Source organism: Phoca vitulina, unplaced genomic scaffold (genome assembly GCF_004348235.1).
Source record: "Phoca vitulina isolate PV1807 unplaced genomic scaffold, GSC_HSeal_1.0 scaffold5, whole genome shotgun sequence".
Taxonomy (NCBI): Eukaryota; Metazoa; Chordata; class Mammalia; order Carnivora; family Phocidae; genus Phoca; species Phoca vitulina.
In genome coordinates this window covers 60857131-60877474 of record NW_022589708.1, presented here as the reverse complement: position 1 = coordinate 60877474, position 20344 = coordinate 60857131, and the positions used below count along the sequence as shown (strand labels likewise).

At 49.4% G+C, this 20344-nt stretch overlaps 1 protein-coding gene across 1 annotated transcript in view; it reads left to right on the top strand.

Moving 5' to 3' along the window:
• The window catches only part of DHRS12 (dehydrogenase/reductase 12), a 34500-nt gene that overhangs the window by 1066 nt on the left and 13090 nt on the right, over positions 1–20344 (top strand). Inside the window, 7 exon segments of the mRNA XM_032402623.1 lie at positions 1480–1574; positions 5911–6019; positions 6022–6046; positions 7732–7814; positions 12515–12527; positions 12530–12606; positions 13994–14059. Of these exon segments, the coding sequence (XP_032258514.1) occupies positions 1480–1574; positions 5911–6019; positions 6022–6046; positions 7732–7814; positions 12515–12527; positions 12530–12606; positions 13994–14059 (468 nt within the window).

The following is a 20344-nucleotide window of genomic DNA, read 5'->3' as shown; positions in this document are numbered from 1 at the left end:
ACAAAAGTGTTTAACCATCACCATAACCTCATGAGGTGATGAGGTGAGCATTTCACTCCCATTCTATGAATAAGAACACTGAGACAGAGTGGCTATGCAGCGTGCCCGGGGAGGTTCGCACGCCAGGTTGAGAGCTGGCCTTCCACCCAACCTTTCACTTCAAGGTGCGGCTGATGCCCTCAATAGACTCTGGTCCGAAACAATTTCTCACCCCTCTGCGAGCCAAAAGCGTATTTCCTGAGGTGGTGAGTGGGATGCAGAGCGGACTGACACCTTTTCCATCACTGACACAAAGAAGAGTATACAAAGCACAGTTGTGTAACTCTGGGAATCTAAAATATTCCCCCAGCCAAACCAGACTGGTATTGAAAGTCACACCAGGCTGGGCGGTTTTACAGAAGGCCTCCTTTCATCACTCTGTCAGGAATAAGAGCAATGCGGTAGAACCTCACAGTCCTGTTCAGAGGAACACACTGTTCTGGGGAAACTTATTTCAAAAGAGATTCTGACGTAAAAACCCATCCACTTGGTGGGGGTGGGGGGTAGTGATCCTCTATCTCACATCCTAGGCAATGAGGCCATGAAACCAGCAGGTCTCTGTACCTCTTAGGTAAGAGTCGCTCCATCTCTGGGTGAGCTGGGTACAGCAGTACAGAATTTAACTGAGTGCCCCGTCTCTCAATTAGGGACGGAGGTGAGATGTGGACAGGGATGCCTGATGCGCGTACACAACAGGGCCAGATGACTTCACTGGGATCTAGATCTCCACAGCAACCATGCTTTGCTTACACTGTATGTTTTCTGGAGTTTGGGGGGTGGAGGTGGGGGGCCGATGGAGATTTGGAGGAGATAAAGGGGCCCTCCTTGGCACCGCATGAAGTCGCCGAACTAGGGGCAGAAGTTCGGATTTAGAAGACAGACTTACCTCTCCGGTGGGCGACCCAGCCCTGCCTCTTGCCAGATGTCACTGTGTTCACATTACCAATCTGACTCATTGCACCTGCTGGAGAGGGGAGCTGTATCGCTCGCTGCTGAGTTACTCGGGACATTACCTGCAATAAGCTAATTAGGAACCTGGGAAATGCTAGTTATCACAACACCCCTTATGATGAAGCTCATCAGATGGAGAAATCTTTTTAATATCATTGAGCCTCATCTTTTTCATTCCGCACGATTTTCTGGGTAAGCACTTTCTACGAGGTGAGTTGCGGTGCCATCTTTGCATCCCAGCCATACCCAGCAGACAGGTATCCCCTAAACACGTACTGACGCCCGCTTTCAACCCCGAGGTGACTAGGTGGCCCTGAGTGCGGCCCGCAGCAGGCCCCGCCCTCCCGCTCCCTGCGCTCTGAGCCTGGGGCAGGAGTGGGCGCTGGGCCAAGCCGTACGGAAGACCCTGCCGCATTCCGCGTAGAGAAGAGCCCCGGAGGCCGCGGCTCTTACATAACTGGAATGACGTAACCGCTGGCGGCTCCCGAGGGCGGGGGCAGCGGGGGCAGCGGGAGGGCGGGCCCCACCGCGTCCCTCCACCGCAGCGCCGCGAGGCTCGCCGAGGGGCTGCGCGAATACACCAAGTAAGACGGCGCGGGCGGCCGAGGGTGCAGCGCCGGGTGGGCGGGGCCGCTGGCCGTCACGTGGCCCGCCTCGGCACGGGCAAGCAGGGTTGGCGGGGACGCGCCCGGGACTTCGCGCTCTCGCTGGACCGACGAAGCGACAGTGGCACCCGCAGGCTAGCAGCCCGCGGGCACACATACAGGGCGGGCAGGGTGCAGCTCCCGGACGCTCGGGGACCCGGCTGGCGCCCGAGGGGCGGGGCTTTGCCGCGCCTGGGCCGGGACCCACTGACGTCAGGCGGCCCGCGGGCCTCGGAGGCCCTGGGCGTTACCTTGGCGCCCTGCAGGGCGTGCTCGGGTGACTGCGCTGGGCTGCTGTCGGCGTCAGGCCGGGCGAGCTCTAAACTGCTGCCGAGGACTCTGGCTTAGAACTTTCCTGGGTGTGTTTTTTTCTCACCAATAAAACGCAGCTTGTGGACTGTGACCTCTGGCGCCAGCTGGAACATTCCGAACGCGGGTTTCGGGGCGGGTGTCCACTGTGCACCGTGTGAGCTTGGTGAACGGTGCTTGATGATTTCACTGGCCTGGTGGTAACCCTCGCTGTGCCCTAGCCGGTTCTCCACCTCATTGTGATTTTAAGGGGCGGCCAGTTCCCGGGGATGGAGAGATGGTTTTTATCTTAGAATTAATTAGGCTTATGCAGTGGTTCTCAATCCTGTCTGAATAACGGGGCAAGAATTTAAAATACCAGTTTCGGGCCCTGCCCCTAGAGATTCTGATTCAGTTGGTCCGCACCGGGGCCTACACTGACATTTTGTAGAAATCCTCCAGGTGATTCTCTTGTGGCCTAGTCATCTGAGAGACTCCCTCTCCTCCCTGCACGAGGGTTTTTATCAGTTCCTAAGGCAGCCCCGCACATTTCCATCATTCCAAGGGGAGGCAAGCGGCGGCTGCTCCCTTCTCTTCACCCCACATCCTTTTGGAAAAAGTGCTTGTTTTTCTCAGGAGGCAGGACTGCAGATAATGGTGGGAAGTGTAACCGTCAACCCTGCCCCCCAACCCCCAGATTTAGGCAAATACAGTGGCAGCCTCTTTCTTTCAAAGGGGTGCACTCTGGCGGTGGCCACTATTTGCTGGGTCTTTCCATGTTACACAGAGAGCAGCCCCAAGAGCTTGAGTCAGCTTCCTGCCCTGGGAAAGCAGGCTTCTAAAAGTCTCTCCCCAGACTCGTTCACGGAGTGGGAGGGGTGCAATCCAGGTGGGTTTCCCTGTTGTTGTACATTTAGTGAAATGGAGGGAAAGATAATTCCTTATTTTGATTCCAGTGTGAGAGTCACTGTAGTTTGGGTTTATGCTGTTTTTTCTTGGCACACCATGACTTTTATAAAGCTCCCCTATATTGATCTGTGCAACAGCACCAAGTCAGTGTTCCCTAAACTTGCCTGAACCTAAGAATTACCTGGAACAAATTAAAAAGAGAACAAAACCTGATTCCTAAGTCCCTCACAGAAGTAGGTGGGGCCTAAGCAAATTCCATATTGGGTAAATTGGGAGAAACATGCCTAGGAGCTCGCCCCTTGGTGATTCCTATCTTCAGGGGTTCAGGAAGCACTAAGTACAGTGGTTGCTCAGTTTGAGTCAAAATCATCTGGAGGGCGTGTGACCACGCCCACGGTAGACCAAGACCACGTTTCTAGCAGGTTCCCAGGTGACGCTAAAGCTGCTTGTCTGGCGCTCATCCTTTAAGCATCACTGGTGTAGTAGAAGGTGCCCCAGGCTGGGTGTTAAAAGAATGGAAACCCTCCTTTGGCTTTATGACCTACCATTTTGTGATCTTAGGCAAGTCATTCATTTCTTCTCTGCACTGAAAAACAGGGACTGATATCAAGAGTTTGTGAAGATAAAATACTTCCCCAGAAAGTGGATGGGGGATACAAAAAAGCCAAATCTTATTTTTTTTTTTTAAGATTTTACTTATGTATTTGAGAGAGAACACGCACGCGTGCAAGCGAGAGAGCACAAGCAGGGGGAGCAGCAGAGGGAGAGAGAGAAGCAGACTCCCCGCTGAGCAGGGAGCCCGATGGGGGACTCGATCCCAAGACCCTGGGATCATGACCTGAGCCAAAAGCAGACGCTTAACCAACTGAGCCACCCAGGGCCCCCCAAACCTTATTGTTAACAACAGATTGACCCAGGACAGGATCATGCACTGAAGACAAATAGCCAGGACGAAGGACAGAAGGAGGGTGTGACATGCCCTGCAGGCCAGCCTGGCACCGCCCTCTGGCATGGCTCACAGCCTAGAGCTTGAGGAAGAGGTTTAATCCACAGGAGCTGCCCTCGGCAAACCTTAGTGTTTAATAGGATCAGCGTGGTCATCCAGAGGCTCAGGTCTCCTCTAGCTAGGTGTCAGAGAGAAAAGCCTCTGGGCTTCCTGCCCCTGAAGGAGGGGATCTTCAGGGCAGTTAGTTGCAGGTTCTCTGTGGCCTCCTCTTCTGGCTCTGTTGTGGTTTGGGAAGGTCTCACTCGTTCCCCACCAGTACCTGTCCTTGGCTAGGACCCTGCTCATTGACTCCAGGGCCTTAGCCCTTTCTGAGGAACTGCTTGCTTCTGCAAGAAAATTCTTTCACAGTGATCCTGCCCCCCCGCCCCCCAACATTTGTCTGGGGAAACACAGCTTCATCTTTGGTTATAGTTTAAGATGCTCTCAAAGTCCCTAATGATTTGGAGGGCTGGGATGGGGGTGGGGGGCAAATGAGGAGCTCAGTTTTGAACACGGGGATTATTGATGTCATTATTAATAATAGTAATATTAATAGTAACTACTATGTATTGAGCTCTTAATTTATTCCAAGTCTGGTAATAAATGCCTTGCATACATCTCCTCTAGGCTGCCCAATAGTTAGCTTTTATCTTCCCTTCTCTGCAGAAAAGTCTCCTCTTCTGGGCTGCAGGAGCGCAGAAAGGTTAAGTCAACACAGGAGATGGCAGAGCTATTAAGAAGCAGAGCTGTGATTTAAACCCAAGTTGTTTGACCCAAAGCCCTTATTATTGATATTCTTTTTAGCTTCAAGTCAGCCTCCCAGGAAGCTTCGGCATAGTCCGCGGTCTTGCCGGCCGCACTGCGCCACGAGCAGCAGAAGCGGTGGGAAGGGTGTTCTCTGAGCTGCCCCGGACATGCCGTGAGTCGGAGGGAGGGCGGGAACAGGAACATTCTTCCTGGTCTCTCGACTGTGAGACAGGGGCCATGACTGTCCCCAGTCGGTGGCAGTGACTTCCAAACCTAACCTGGGCTCATACACATTCTTTGGCCTCCTCAGCAGTGTCCGGGCTTGTAGTTGGCAGTCGTGCAGGCCCAAGAGCCCAGCCGTTGGCAGTCTGTGTGGAAACACGGTGTGGGGGAGGGTGCTGGGCTTCTAGGAGGACCTTCAGGAGAAAGGGAACTGTTCTCCACTGCAGGGGAGAAATCACTGGGCTCTTTGGGCGAGAGATCCAAGCTCTGAGACCCAGCCTGCCCGTGTGTGGGGACACTCCTGCCCTCAGGGCCTCCTCCAGCTAATCTGCCTCCATTCTGCCTCCACCACCCTCAGCCGGTTCCATACCCAGCCAATACCAGGAAAGCAAAGGTGGAAGAGGGAACTCAAACGGGCTGAGAGAAACGGTTAAAGAACTCAGGGTTACTTTTATCCAGTGTGATCCGTTTGTGCAAATTAGAAAAGGCACCTCGTTCGCATGCTTTGCTGCCATCTGCAAGCAGCTGCTCGAAGCAGATACGAATGCCCCATCACTGCAATCTGAACAATGCCCCCTAGAGTTGTGCGGCGCACACCCCCTAGCCCCGGAGCAGTCTTTGCTTTCCCTGAGGCCGTACCGAACTCAGCTACCTTCCTTCCTCCTGCTTCTCTCTGTCCTTGCAAAGCCCCCCACTGCACCCAGTCCTTCTACAGCTAGGTAGAAGGCATGGGCATGATGCCAATGGTCTCCTAAGCTCCTCTTCTTTCCCCCCCGAAATTGGATAAAGGGAAAATAATCCATCTATCAGAGGACTTTTTTTGGGGGGAGGGGCACTTCCAGTATCAGAGGCAGTCAGAGAAAGCTGGCTTGGGTGCCAAATTGTTAGAGTCTAATCGTTTTGAAAGTTCAGGAAGCTAATGAGAGAGGAAATGTAAAGCCTGAGAGGATGGGATTGTTCCTGAGCCCAGGGAGGGAAGCAGGGAAGTGACGAAGGAAGGAAGGAGCTGTGTGATATGCTGGGGGGGGAGTAGTAATGCCCACCCCAGAATTAGGCTTTCTCCCCACAGGGCTTTCTGTTCCTGGCTCCTGACAGCCATTCTGTCTATCGGCTTCCTGCTTCCAGGAGTGGCTATGCATCTGCAACTAAGGACTTTGTGCCTGATGCCTTGGAGGTCCAAGTTCCTTGCAAAGCCTTCCTGGTCAGCTGAGGGAACAGTGGCATTGGGAAAAGCAAACTGCTATTGACAGAGCCAAGCGAGGTGAGCAGCCTGCTGTGTGTCCACAGGGCCTCAAGGCCAGCCTGTGGCCGCTCCACACTGGGGAGAGTGCCCAATGTCACAGGCAGGTCAGGGAGGGCCCAGCCAGCATGGCTAGGAGTTGACCGTGATCCCATGGGGAGCGGCACAGCTGCTGATTCTCAGCTGTGCATTGAGCTTCCAGCGAGAGGTGGACAGAGCAAGTGACTGGAGGAGCCTTTCCTCAACTCTTAATTAATTCACAGGAGAGCTCAGGTCCTGGCCACACATCGTTAAGAGCAGTGAGGGGTTCCAGCCAACTCTGGGCCTCTGAATCACCAGTGGAACTTTAAAAGGGTGTGGATACCCGATCCCCACCTCATGTCTTGTCAGTGAGCATCTGGGGGTGGCGTGGAGAGGAGGGTGGGAGTCCACTGCAGTTTGGCTGTGGACCCTACTTCAGAACCAGTGCCCCCCCGAATAACCTGAGAGGGGAGTGCGTTGAACTTGCTTCCTCCTTCCTGGTGTTCTGGGGTCCAGCCTCCAGGCTTAGAGGGGCTGGGGCTGGCCTCCTATTTCACTTCCCTAATCTTGATTTTGTGAAAGGCTCTCTAGGTGCCCCGTAAATTATTTAATCAGCTGAAGTCTTCCTCTGAGTAAATGCCAGAATTTCCTGCATGAATTCAATGGCTCTGGGTCACCAAATGGCACTGTGGTGGCTAGACAAGTCCACTATGTCTTTCCAGAGATTCTTCTCCAGAAAAACGGATGTTCCAGTAGAAGTTGGAGAAATAGGCTGGGAATGTATCACTTCTCCAGACGCTCAAAGTTGTTTTTGTTTTTTGTTTTTTTTTCCTCTGAAATCAAGTTAGGCATTTTTCTGGGGGAATATTATAGCATTTGGAGTTGTATTTCATTGTCTGCCAAGTCAGGGTGAGGAATAAGTGCATCTTAGCAACTGGGAGGTCCTCTGAAGTGTTGTGGGGAGGAGGACAGAGCAGAGGGGCTGGTTACATGGTTAGCTGAGAGCCTCCCATGAAACAGACCCCACTTAATAAAGCAAGCTATTTTAAGTGAAGAAATCAGGCTCTGTAATGATTACTTTTTAACTGCCACAGCCAAGGCATTGCCCTTTACATAAACTTTGATTGATGATAGTATGGTCTTTGCTGGAATAGTCTGAGTGCCAATTATGGATTCAGCCATTCAATAAATATTAATCGAGTCCCTGCTACATGTTAGGCCAGTGTTTCTGAACTTGGGCTGAGCATTAGACTCACCTGGGGAGCTTTTAAAACATACCCAGGCCTGGACCCATCATCTGGAGCTTTTAAAAACACCCCAGGCGAGTCTAAAGTGCAGCCCGGTTGCGTCCTGTGTCAGGTGCCATGTGAGATGCTGCGGATGCAGGTGTGACCAAGAGCGACGCTGCTTAACATTGATGTGTTCAAACCCCTACAAAAATCAGGACCTAATCCCGGATGCCCCATCAGTCAGCCCATATAGGCAGGAGAGCACCTTCCAGGATCACCCTGGCTATTATATCTGCTGCTCTAATTGTGGCAACCATCCATTTAGATTTTCCAGAGGAGTCTCCGTTTCAGGTATTCTTCCTGTGAGCCCGAACGTCTTAATTCATCTGGAAAAGCTGGTCTCCATAGCCACAGCGATCTCTAGAATTCACAGATGGTTTCCTTGAATTCCACCAGGTGGCACAGTTCACCTGGTTTGTCGAGATCAAGACCCAGCTCGAAGTTCCAAAGGTGAGATCATCAGGGAGAGCGCTAAGCAGGTGAGCTGCCTCTTCTGCTGGGGGTTTCTGACCTCCATCAGCTGCGAGACGGCTGAGCTGCTGCCCGCACCCCCTGGCTTGGCAGTGGCCGGCTTGGGGTGCTTCTGCTCTGGAATCAGCCCAGCCACCCGAGCTTTCTAGTGGCTGGGTTTGACCGCTCATCCCGGTCGGCAGGCAGGGGCCAGTCCCTGCTGCAGAGACCTTAGACTGGACGATGACTCTGCTGGGGCTTCCACCGGGGAAGGAGCTCCCGCCGGTGAGACACATCGAAGGGGACTGCAGCACGACACGCCAAGCTGTAAACTGACCCAATGGCTCTCCAATAAAGAGGGACAACAAGAGACATTTAGGTCTTGATGAGAGCCACCTCTTCACAAGAGCTTTCAGAGCCGGCCCACGTTTTGTGCTCTGGCTTTTCTGAGAGAGTCGGAGCCAGGACTGTCCGCGTAATTTGCGGGACAGCGCAAAATGAGAATGTAGGACCCTGGTGCAAAAAGTATTAAACATTTCAAGACAGTGAAGGCAGAGCACTGAAACAAGTGTGGGGCCCTTCTGAATGTGGGGCCTGTGTACCTGCACAGGTTGGCCCCCATGAACTTGGCCCCGAATGGAAAACCCACTGTGAAGTGAGCTCGGGCAGTGTTCTTAGCTTCCCCGAACCTCCGTTTCCTCATCTGAAAAATGGGGTGATATTATTCTATTTTTGAACATATGTTTGAGAGTGAACCATATGTCAGGCCGCGTGCTAGGAGCTGCAGAGATGATAAGACGGAAGAGGCCCCTGGGAATGGCCCTCAGTTACCATGGCTCCCTCACTTTCGCGGCAGAACGTCCCTCGAGCCTGCCCTCCAGTCCCGCCTTCATCACCTCCTCCGCCGCGAACCTGCTTCCCAAGCCGCCCGGGGGCGGGGCCGAGGGCGGGGCAGACAGCGCCCCCGCCCCCTCAACCTCGGCGCGTGGCCGGGGTGGGGGGAAATGCTCCAGTCTAGAATGGAATATTTTGCATCCGCTCCTGAAGCTGGTTCTTCTTATTTTTCATAACGCTTTCAAAGCAAGTGTCCTTTCTGTTCTCACGGCACGTCTGTGGTCTCCCGCCATCAGATGCCGCACAGAGGCTCCGCGCCAGCAGCGAGAGTGAGGGTCTCTAAATCTTCCTCCACTGTGTGCGTGCCGCGGCGATCTGCGGCTGCAGTTCTTGAGATTGAAAGCTGGCTGTCTGCCTGCTGATAACTTTCAGCTGTGCCTGCTGCAGGACGCAACAAGAATACTAATCTCAGGCCACAGGCAGATGAGGGTTTGCCCGGATTCCAGCCTGCTGTGGTTTGGGCTGCATTTTTTGCAAAGTGGATTTATATGAAAAAAGATGACAGTATGGTTCTGTTTATAATGTTGAGCCGTCGTTGGGAGGGTAGAGCTGAAAAGACGGAGCACACGTATTTCCTGGGGTGGGGAGAGAGGCAGCCCTTCACCTCCTGCCTTACACAAGGTGGGGTTGGAGCGCACACAGGGGAGATTCCCTTTTCTTGTGTGTGTGTTTATAGGTGGCCTCCAGCGCTGAGAGCTCCAAGGGCCCAGGGCTGACAGTGCTGTCTGCTCATCCCTGTGGCGTGGTTTCACTGACTCAGTGTACCCTCCAGGCTCTGCCAGGGGGATCGACTGCTCCCCCCGACCCGTTTATGAAGAGGCACCACTCGCAGCCTCATGCGGTCTAGCACGTGCAGCCCCCACACAAACGGTGTAGGAAGGAGCTGGGCTCAGCTTTGAGTCCTGGTTCTGTGCTCACTAGCCTTGTGAGCTTGGGCGGTGTTCTCAGCTTCTGTGAACCCCAGTTTCCCATCTGAAAAGTAGAGGTGATATTACTCTATATCTAAACACGTGTTTGAGTGTGAACCATGTGTCAGGCGGTGTGCTAGGAGCCGGAGACAGAGGTGATAGAGTCAGATACAACCCCTCACAGTCTTGGGAGGGACCAAGTGGTTAACAAGCACCTGCCTGCTCAGCTCTGTAGCACAGTGGGGGCAAATGGGGAGTAGCTGTGCGGACCCCCAACTATGTGTTTCTCTGGCCTTCATATCAGCCAGCTTCCAGCTGGGTTTGGCCATTGAGGAAGAGCGGTAGGTGGTAAGAAGAGAGAAACAGGATATTTGACTTCCCTGGCAACGGCTGGACCTCCTCTGAGGTTCCTCCTTTCGGTGGCGAGCCTGTCTCCTTGGCTCAGGTCACACCACCTCCTCCACTCATTCCTCCAGACCAGGCCGGTGGCTTCCTTCTCCTCCCGATCTTCTGGTTAGGGACCAGTCCCAGTTAGCTTCTTACCATCTTCATCCTCTGGGGACCGATCCCTGCATTCAGCTCCCTCTATTGAAAGAGGTTTCAATTAGAAACTTGACTGGCATAACATGATATGTGCTATGACGTGGGGAAGTTCAGGGTATACGTTTAGCTCTCAGTCAGTAGGAGAAGATTATTAGTGTTCTCAATATTTTTTATACTATTACCACTCCCAACCTTACATTCTCTGCTTCAAGCTCCCCAGTTCTCTTGAATCAATGCCGAGAGCGCTGGAGGGACAGGTCCTCTCTGCATGGTTGGGTACAGCGGTCCCTTGGGCAGGAGAGCCTGGGTAGGTGTGCAGCAGGCTGGCCGAGTCAGGTGAGTGTGGGCACCAGGGAAGATGCAAGGTCCTGTGCGAATCACTGGCTTGGTTTAGCTTCCTGACTACTCAAAATTAATATTAACTAGCACCTCATTCTTACGTAGCGATTTCTACTAAGGATGCATTCATGCACTGTTTTCCATTTGCTCATCAGACTCACGCTCTGACACGGGTAGAGGGGTTCCTGTGATGTCCCCTCATGACTCCTGGGCCACGGAGCAGCTAGATGGTGGCTTGTCTGCAGAAAGGATCCAGTTGAGTTTTGTTCAATTTCAAAGAGTTAGTATGGCGGTGCCCACTGGCTCCGAGGGTCAGCCTTGACATGTGTAGGTCAGCGGATTGGGGGTTCTGATGCACATGTGTCTGTCCTAGCTCCTTCCCCTAGTCACAGCAGACTCCTGGCCTTTCCTTCTGGGTGCTTCCTGGCCTCCTGTTTTCTCCCAGAGGGAGACAGATGATTTCCTTCATCTTTTCACGATGCTTCATTTCAGCGGGCTCCGTGGTTGATTTATCTAGGACAGTGATTCTCTCTTCCATGCTGCTACCTCCGTCCGATGCTGAGACACCCCAGGTGCCTCCAGGAGATTCAAGGAGGTTGTGGAATGTTCAAAGTGGAATTGATTTTCGCTCACTTGAATTTTGTTGTTTTTTGAACCTGGATTTTATATGAGTGTTACTGGGCACTGTTGGGTAGGAGAGAATTTTAGGGTGGTTATGGGGAAGAACCCAGAAGAAAGGACTGGGTGTCTACAGGCTCAGTTTGCAGTCATCGGGGTGGGGGTGCTCACCCCCCCACCTGGGAAGGAGTCAGCAGGCAGCCCATGTCTGCTCTGGCTGAGCCAAGGCCTTCACAGCCTTTTTTTAAAGAGCGTAGTCCTGTACACATCATGCTTTTCCTATCCTTTGAAAGTAGAGGAATATTCAGCTGCGCCAGACTGGAGCTGAATATGGTATTTAAGATGACGATAAACCTTCTGAGGCAGGAAAATGTAGGATTTTTTCGGTTTTCTCATTTTCTGAGCCTTTGTTTCAGAGTGAGAAACAATATGTTTTAAGATCAGTAGAAAGAAATTCTGACTACAGTCTTGGGTTCTGTAACTCAGCTAATGGGGAAGCTGAGGCATGGCCCGGAACTCTGCTTCATCAAAGGAATTGTGGCTGTTGCTCAGAACCTGACCTGTAGGGTCGGTTCTCAGGTCTCTGCGGCAGCAGGAGTCTCTGCCTTGGGTTCGGGGTAGGTCACAGATGCCCGCTACGGCGCAGAGGGCATGTCCTTGCCCCATGGCATACTTAGACTATAAGCCTGATTCCTGTGCCGGGGACAGAGAAGGGGCTGAACAGCCAATATACATTAATCGTCTCCATGTACGGCTGTGTGCCCCACCCAGAGGCAAGAGGGGGGCATTCAACATGACTCTTCCATCAAGAAGTCCCCGGTATACTACGGGAGGGAGCTGCGTCCAGCAGGGACTATAACACAAGGTGGAAATTGGTAAACATCATAAGCAAGGACTGAGTCACAAAGGAAGTCGTCATCTAGTAATTACGATGTACCTTAGATCTAGTCTTAAGAGCAAAATATTGACAAAAACCCTAAATGATCGGCAGGAGGAAGCCCTACACAGCCATGCTGAAGTATGTTAGGTAACCATAAAAGAAAGAAGGCAAGCTTATAGATAGTTTAAAAAAAACCTCTAAAATATATTAAGTGAGAAATAAGGATGCAGAGCAATGTATAGTCTGATCCTATTTGTATGGAAAGGGGGCGCATATTTATAATATGTATATCATGCTTAATATACATAATATATATTATGCTTTAAATATATGTATATAACTACTGTATGTGCTTAAAATATTTCCGGATGATTAACAAGAAACTGTTAGCAGTGGTTTACTGCTGAGGAGTGAGACTGCTACTTTCCATCTTGTATTATCCTCCAAACTATTTTATTTTAAAAACACACATATGTATTTTTTAAATTAAAATATGCTAGTTTATATCTTTTTAAAAAAGCTTTACAACTTTTTTTTTCTGGTTTAGAACATCTTTCTGCACATGTGGATTTGTCTGATCCCAAGAAAATCTGGAAATTTATTGAAAATTTCAAGCAGGAAAATCAACTCAGTGTTCTGGTAAGTTTTATAAACCTAAGTAGAGGATAAATCTCGTGTGTACATTTTTCATCTATGTGGATACGGACTGATATGTAGGTCTGTGGGTCTTTAAGACGACATCTTAGTGAGAATCCTCTATGGTGAGGTTTCATGCAATCAGGTTTACTCACTGGCCTCAAGGGGAGACCCAGCACGTTGTGGGGAACGGGAGGGGACCACCCACCGGGTAGATACTATGGGAAGATGAGGACATTCCATTTTTCATAAAATGATGATGTGTGTATCTGTATTCCTAAGCTCTGTAGATTTGGGCATGTGTGTATTAAAATTAGGGGTTCTGGGAAAAATAAAAATAAAAAGTTTGGTCCAAAAGAATGCCTGCTGCAGACAAGCAAACCTTTTAGTAACACAGTGTGGAACTCCACAGAGAGCCGGGAGGACTCAGGTGGGATGGTACGTGTCTGCCCCTCCCAGATGCTCTGCATTGAGCCGAGCTGCTTTTCTATCTGAACAGCTTCTGATGTGCTCCAAAATGCCCATTTGGGCCAGGGTCTGGTCTTGCACTGTCCAGTATGGCTAGGGAGCATTGGAAGTGTAGCTAGTCCTAACTGAAGTGTGCTGTAAGGGTAAGAATGAGTCAATTTCAAAGACTTGGTCTGGAAAAAAAAAAAAAAAAACCATCTCATTAAGATTTTTATAATGATTGCATGTTGAAATGATACTATTTTGAATATACTGAGTTCAATAAAATATATTATTAACATTTACCTGCTTCTTTTTTTCTTAAGATTTTATTTATTTATTTGACAGAGACACAGCGAGAGAGGGAGCACAAGCAGGGGGAGTGGGAGAGGGAGAAGCAGGCTTCCCGCTAAGCAGGGAGTCTGATGCGGGGCTCGATCCCAGGACCCCGGGACCATGACCTGAGCCAAAGGTAGACGCTTAATGACTGAGCCACCCAGGTGCCCCCCCTCCCCTTTTTAAAGATTTTATTTATTTGAGAGAGAGTGAGCAAGCCAGAGAGCGAGCAAGCGAGAGAGAGAGAACACAAGCAGGGGGAGAGGGATTACCTGCTTCTTTTTATCTTTTTAATGCAGCTACTTTTGAGAAAAATTACATATTTCTATTGGACAGCTCTGGTCTAGGTGCAATCCCAGAGCACCTTACTGAGGATTCGGTTGCCCAGACAACCCCTTGTCATCAGAGATCTCTGCACAGTTCTGTGGCTGAGCTTTCTGCACAAGTGGCGTTTTCCTGGAAGGAGTCTGACGTGAAGGGACAGTTGAGCACAATTATTGTCGTCACTTGGATATGGGACTGGTGGTTGCCATGGAGGTGTGGAGTTTGGAAATGGGTCTTTTGGCCCTGGTTGCCTTTATTTTGAAAGGGGAACTGTGGTCTCTAGATCAATAATGCAGTGTGTGTGGTCAATAAGACAGAGCTCACTGAAGACGGACTTGAAAAACACTTTGCTACCTGTACCCTGGGAGAGTATGAGCAGTTTTCTTGTTTGTATTTAGCAAAATAAACAGAGACCTAGATGATACCATAGAAGCATCAGAAACACATCGGTCAACTTTTTGGGTTCTTGGTCCTTAGCATGATTGTGTTTGCATCCTTCACTGCATTAAATTTTCTTCATAAGACGCTCTTTTCAAAAAACAAAAAACACTCTTTTCATGATTTTTTTTTTTTATAATATGTGTTAGTGCCAGAAATACTTAGCATTGTTAAAGCATTTTTTTTCCAGGAAGCTCAAGGCTCATTATAGATGTTATTTTGGTGAGGAGTGCTGGTTCATCCCAGGTGGAGTGTGCAAATATAAAACCAGCAGCTAAGGGAGCTTCCAGCCAGGGCTGAGGAAGGTATAACCATGAGGCAAGAAGATGAATTGAAAAGGACATTCAGTTAGAACACAGGACACCTGGATTCTGGTTCCCATTCTGTAATAACAGGTTCACTCATTTTATGCCAGCCCAGTGGTTCTCAAAGTAGGGTTCCTGGACCAGCAGCATCAGTATTACTGGGGAACTTGGTAGGGTCCCTGCCCCAGATCTACTGAAACCAAAACTCTGGGATGGGCCCAAGAAATCTGTTTTAACAAGCCCTCCAGATGATTCTGACGTCCATTAACATTTAGAGAACCAATGTATCAGGCTTTTAATGTCTTTGAATTTTCTCCTTCTTGAACCAAGGAGTCTGGTGTAAATTCTCTTGGTGCCTTTCAGCTTGGAGATGCCATGAATATGAGCTTCTCTCCAGTATCTATACCATTTCCTCACTCTAAGTTAAGCTTTTAATGAGGCATTTTAATTAAATCTTGTCCTAAATCACAAGATGGCTAGGTGGGGTTCGTGTGGTTGTTGGGGGTCACTGAGGGCATCCATTAATAGCAACCTTCTTCCCACCCAAGAACTGAACAAACTGAGGAGTGAGACAGTTGAGTAATAGCTGAAAACCAGCGTATCACTGTTGTGACTGATGAGGCTAGTTGAAGGGTGTGGTGCAGTGTGAGAGCCAAACGGGTTTCCTGATATCGCAGCCAAGAGCTAGACAGACTCACTCACCTTGTTATAGCTGGCCGGCCCAGGACAGACACCACCTCCTCCTCCCAGGAGAGGAGAAGAGCGGGGAGCAGAGCTGAGCATGCCCAGTTTATTGCTCCCAAATATGCTATTTTTTAAAAAAAGATTTCATTTATTTATTTGAGAGAGAGAGAGACAGAGATAGTGAGAGATAGTGAGAGAGAACACGAGCAGGGAGGAGAGGGAGAAGCAGGCTCCCCACTGAGCAGAGAGCCCGACGCGGGACTCGATCCCAGGACCCTGGGATCATGACCTGAGCCGAAGGCAGATGCTTAACCGACTGAGCCACCCAGGTTCCCCCACTCCCAAATAGACTAAATTAATTATTGATAATGGCTCCACCTCTCCTGGATTGAGGGAAGAAGGGGCTGAGGGAGGGCAGAATCGTACTCATCACACTCTCTCCATGAGAAAGGAAACAGTGGGAGTGGGGAAGGACCTTTTTCCCCAGTGGTTAGGTTGCTCTTCTTTTCTTTTTTTCTCTTTTAACAAATACCCAGAAGCTTGCTGTGAAATGGTGCAGGTTTAGTACAAAATATTTTCATCTTTGATTTTGTTCCAAATGTAGTATCTTTGCCCCAAGTACCAAACCCAAATATGGGGTCGAGTTGCCTTATAACTTTATAGGCCAGCAAAGCCTCCTAGAGCCACACAGTTGACCTCCATGTGGGTTCTCAGCAGGACCAGCTTCATGGTTTGTGGGGCCCAGTGCTAAGCAAACATATGGGGCCCCGTACTCAAAAATTATTTTAAGAATTACAATATACTGACAACAGAGCATTAACCTGCTGCTCACCCACCCCCCACCCGCCCTCCATCCGACAGAACCCCGCTGGGCACTGACTGCGTGCTGGGCATCAGGAGTGTTGTGCACACATCACGCGTCATTTAACCCTGGTGAGCATCCTGGGGTGGAGGTTTTCTTACCTCTGCATCACAGATGAAGATACTGGGGCTGAGAGACATTGAATCACTTGCCCAAGATCAAGTGGAGGAGCCAGGATTTGAACCCAAGTCCGTCTGCCTCTGGAGTGCGTTACCAGGATACAGTTCTACCACCAGCGGCCTTGCCGGCCCGCTGTGTTATAGTGAAATACAGGGTGCTAAGGAGCGCTGGGCGGGGGGAGGGAGCAGCCCTGCCCAGCGGAGGATGGGCAGGGCTGGGGCACCATTTGGAGGGCCGGCTGGGACTCTGCCTTTACGGAGTCTATGTCAGGTGTCACACTCTAAGGGGACTGCCTTTTCGATTACACAGCTGGTGCTGTTGTACTTTTGTACGGCTCCGGTCTGCTTCTAAGGACCTTGATAATCTCTTCATTTTCATTTCCTATTTGTGTGAGAAACATTGTATTGATCTTCCCAACCTCTCTGAGAAGCATAATAATTCTCATGCTCTGCTATTTATTCATCCTCTCCAGAGTGGAAGACAGAGTACAATACACAAAGCAGCAGGATCATGACAGAGGGGGCAGCTGAACGTGGAGAGGTTAAAATATTGTCATTCTTAAGCAGGTCCAGAGCCAAAGGAACAACCCAGACCTCTGAGTCCTAGAAACTGCTGGCTGCCTTTCTAATATGAAACATGTTTTCCCGGCCCAATTATGTAATGTGGGATGGGTTGTTTTCTATTTTCCAAGATTCAGTTGGGCCTCTAGAAACATTTCCAACCTGCAGCCAAACACCAGTGGGTTCCCGACACTCTGAGGGCAGGACAACACCAGGACTTGCAGAATCTATAACCAGATCCGAAGGATTTGGAAGCCAGAGGATTGGTTAAATGCAAGATACGATCAGAGGCCACACCTGCACGTGGCCCTTGTGGAGACATCATAGTATATGAATTAGACAAAGTTTGGAAATAATTCCCCTTAACCTGTTGTGGGGCTAGGTGGGGTGCGGAGAGATCTTCATAGTTTACCCTTCAGTGGAACAAAATGAGCTGCTCTGGGTAGATCTGTGGGTAGATGCCCTATGAAGGCGAAGTGATCCCGTGAGACAGATTCTGTTTGGTTGCTGTGTTCACCCCTGTGTTTTGGGTGTTCTCAAACCATAGACGCTTTGCCTGTTAGCATGCAGTGGTATTAGGCGTCTGTACGGAGGGAAGACAGATGGGAGGGGAGGGGAGGCCGCGCTAAGTGCTCTGTTGGCAGCCTGCCACAGCCCGAGCGTTAGCGGATTAAACCCACCACATCTTAGCCTCGCTCCCACCGCAGGGCACACGACCAGGAGACGGAGTCTACCTCCTCCAGGACAGCTGCGTCATCAGCTTGTTGACTGTAATAAACAGGCAGTGGTGCCTTAGCTCTTTGGCAGAGGGTGGGGGAGTTCAGTGTAGGTCATTCTGGAAGGATGCACATCAGTGTACAGTAAGTGTTCCGTTGCTTGATGTTCTGTGATTTGGAGATTTGGAGCTCTCTGCTCACTGGCATCTCCCCACACCCAGGGAAAACTGCTATTTAAGGCAGGGACTCAAGGTCCAGAAACATCATCATCATCATCATCATAAATAGCACACACTGAGCACTTTCAATGTACTAGGGGTTGCATGAAGTATTTTTTGGGGGGGGGGGGCTTCATTCAATCCTCATAACAGCTTTACAGATTTTCCAGACAAGGAAACTGAGAGTCAGAAGTGCTCAGAAACCAGAGTCTGTGACTCACTTTACTGAATGAAGGACAACTAAATTATAGTTGGTGCATTTTTTTAGTGCAGGGTCGTATCTGTCAGTTATTGCTACATAACAAACAACTCTAATACTCAGAGACCTGCGATAACAAGCATGTGTTTTTTGCTGACTCTTCTGCAGGTCTGCTGGGCTGATCTCGGCTGGGTTTAGCAGGGTGTTTCAAAGCAGCAGGTTGGAGCCAGAGTATGTTCCAAATGTCTCACATCTTCCTTGGACCATTAGGCTGACCAGGGTATGTTCCCATGGCGATGGCAGAGGTCCAAGTGTGCAAGTACATTTCAAGCCCCTGCTGGCTTCACATCTGCTGACATCCAACTGGCCAATGCAAGTCACTTCATAGAGCCCCAAACCAGAAGTCAGGGAGCATACTCCTCCCACAGAGGTGGGGAAGAGAGGGTGAATATTGTTGACAATAATCTTCCACAACATCTGTTTTATTACATTCTAATTCTTTGGAAATAGGTGATCTGAGCTTGATGTGGTAACTATTTATTAACCAAAATATTTAGTGAACAAAACACTTTATTTGTTCGATAAACGTGCAGAGATCCCCTACTATATGCCAGACACTGTGGTCAGTGATGAGGACTCAGAAATGGAAGGGACTCCTGGTCTAGTGGGAGAATTAGACACATAAACGATTTCGGTAAGCTCTCTTTTCATCCATGAAGGGATCTAGGGTGCAAAGCCTCAGAGGAAAGCAAAGAACAGTTCTTCCAGGGTATAATGTTTCCTCAGACACTGGGTGTGTTTGGTACCAGGAATTCTTGTCAATAATCTTTACCCTGAGCTTTACCATGCGCCATTTTGCTTCAAAGACTTCCTTCCAGCTCACAAGCCGTCAAGCTTCCCAGAGAGGCACAGAATTTGGGAAATAGTTAAGTACTGTAGAAATGTCAGCTAGTATTGTGTTAACATCCAAACTCCTTAACTTGGAATTGAAGTCCTTTGTTGTCGTACCTCACCTACCTGCCCAAATTTCCTACTTTTTTTCCTACGTGGATCCTTTACCAGTCAGCCCATTATTTTTGGAATGTGCCACGAACAGTTACATCTCCATGCTTTTGTCCCTGCTGCTCCTCTGCCTGGAATGTCCTCCACTTGGTTAACTTCCACTTCTCCTCCATGATTCAACTGGGCACACCCCCAACGCGGAGCTTAGTCAGGTGCCCCTCCTCTCAGCTCCCAGAGTACCCTCCGTGAGCTTGTTGCCTCACGTTAGGAATTACCTGTTGACAGGTTGGTTTCTTGCACAGAGCAGGGATCCTCGAGGGCCCATGCTGCCTGGCCACTAGGAGGCGCTCAATCTGTGTTGGCTGAACAGTAGTCCAGGTGCTCTACCCCTTTAGGACTCTCCACACCTCCCGTTCCTATTCTGTAAAATGTGGATAATGATACTTTTATAGGCTAGGGGTGAGGATTAAAGAAAGGATTGTAAGTTATTTACCCAAAGGAAATCACTCACATTCACACAAAAACAGGCACGTGAATGCTTAAGCTGCTTTATTTTTATTCATAGTCACCCCAAACTAGAAACAACCCAGATGTCCTTCAGCTGGTGAGTAGATAAACTGCGGTCCTTCCACACAACGGAATGCTATTCGGCAATAAAAAGGAACAAAATATTGATGTAGGCAACAATGTGGATGAATCTTGAATGAACTGACAAAAGTCAAGCCAGACCTGAAAGGGTACATACTGTATGATTCCATTTACATGACATTCTGGGAAAGGCGAACCTATAGGGACTGAGAACAAACACATCAGTGATTGCAGGGTGCTTGGGGTGGAAGGAGGGATGACTATGAAGGGAATGGGTGACTGTGAGGAAATATTTGGGATGAAGGAACTGTTCTGAATCATGCCATAGTCTAATGCATTTACCCAACACTGTGCATTTACAAAAACTCAAAACTGTACGCACACACACAGATGCAGAGTTTTACTGTGTGTAAAAAAGTATAAACATACAGTTGACCCTAGAACAACATAGGTTCAAACTGTACTGGTCTACTTATACGTGGATGTTTTTCAATAACTACAGTACTATAAATGCACTTTTTCTTCCTTATGATCTTCTTAATAATGTGTTCTTTTTTCTAACTTACTTAATTATTAGAATATAGCATATGATATATATTTAAATACGTGTTATTTGATTGTTTATATTATTAGTTAAGTGTTCCGGACAATAGTAGGCTATTAGTAGTTAAGTTTTGGGGGGGTCAAAATTATACACAGATTTTTTTTTGAAGAATTTACTTATTTATTTTAGAGAGGCAGGGAGAGGGAGAGAGAGAGAGAGAATCCCAAGCAAACTCTGTACTGAGCAGAGCCTGATGAGGGGCTTGATCTCACGACCCTGAGATCATGATCTGAGCTGAAATCAAGAGTCGGACACTTAACCGACTGAGCCACCCAGATGTCCCTATACACAGATTTTTGACTGCATGGGGGGTTGGTGCCCCTGACCCTGTGTTGTTC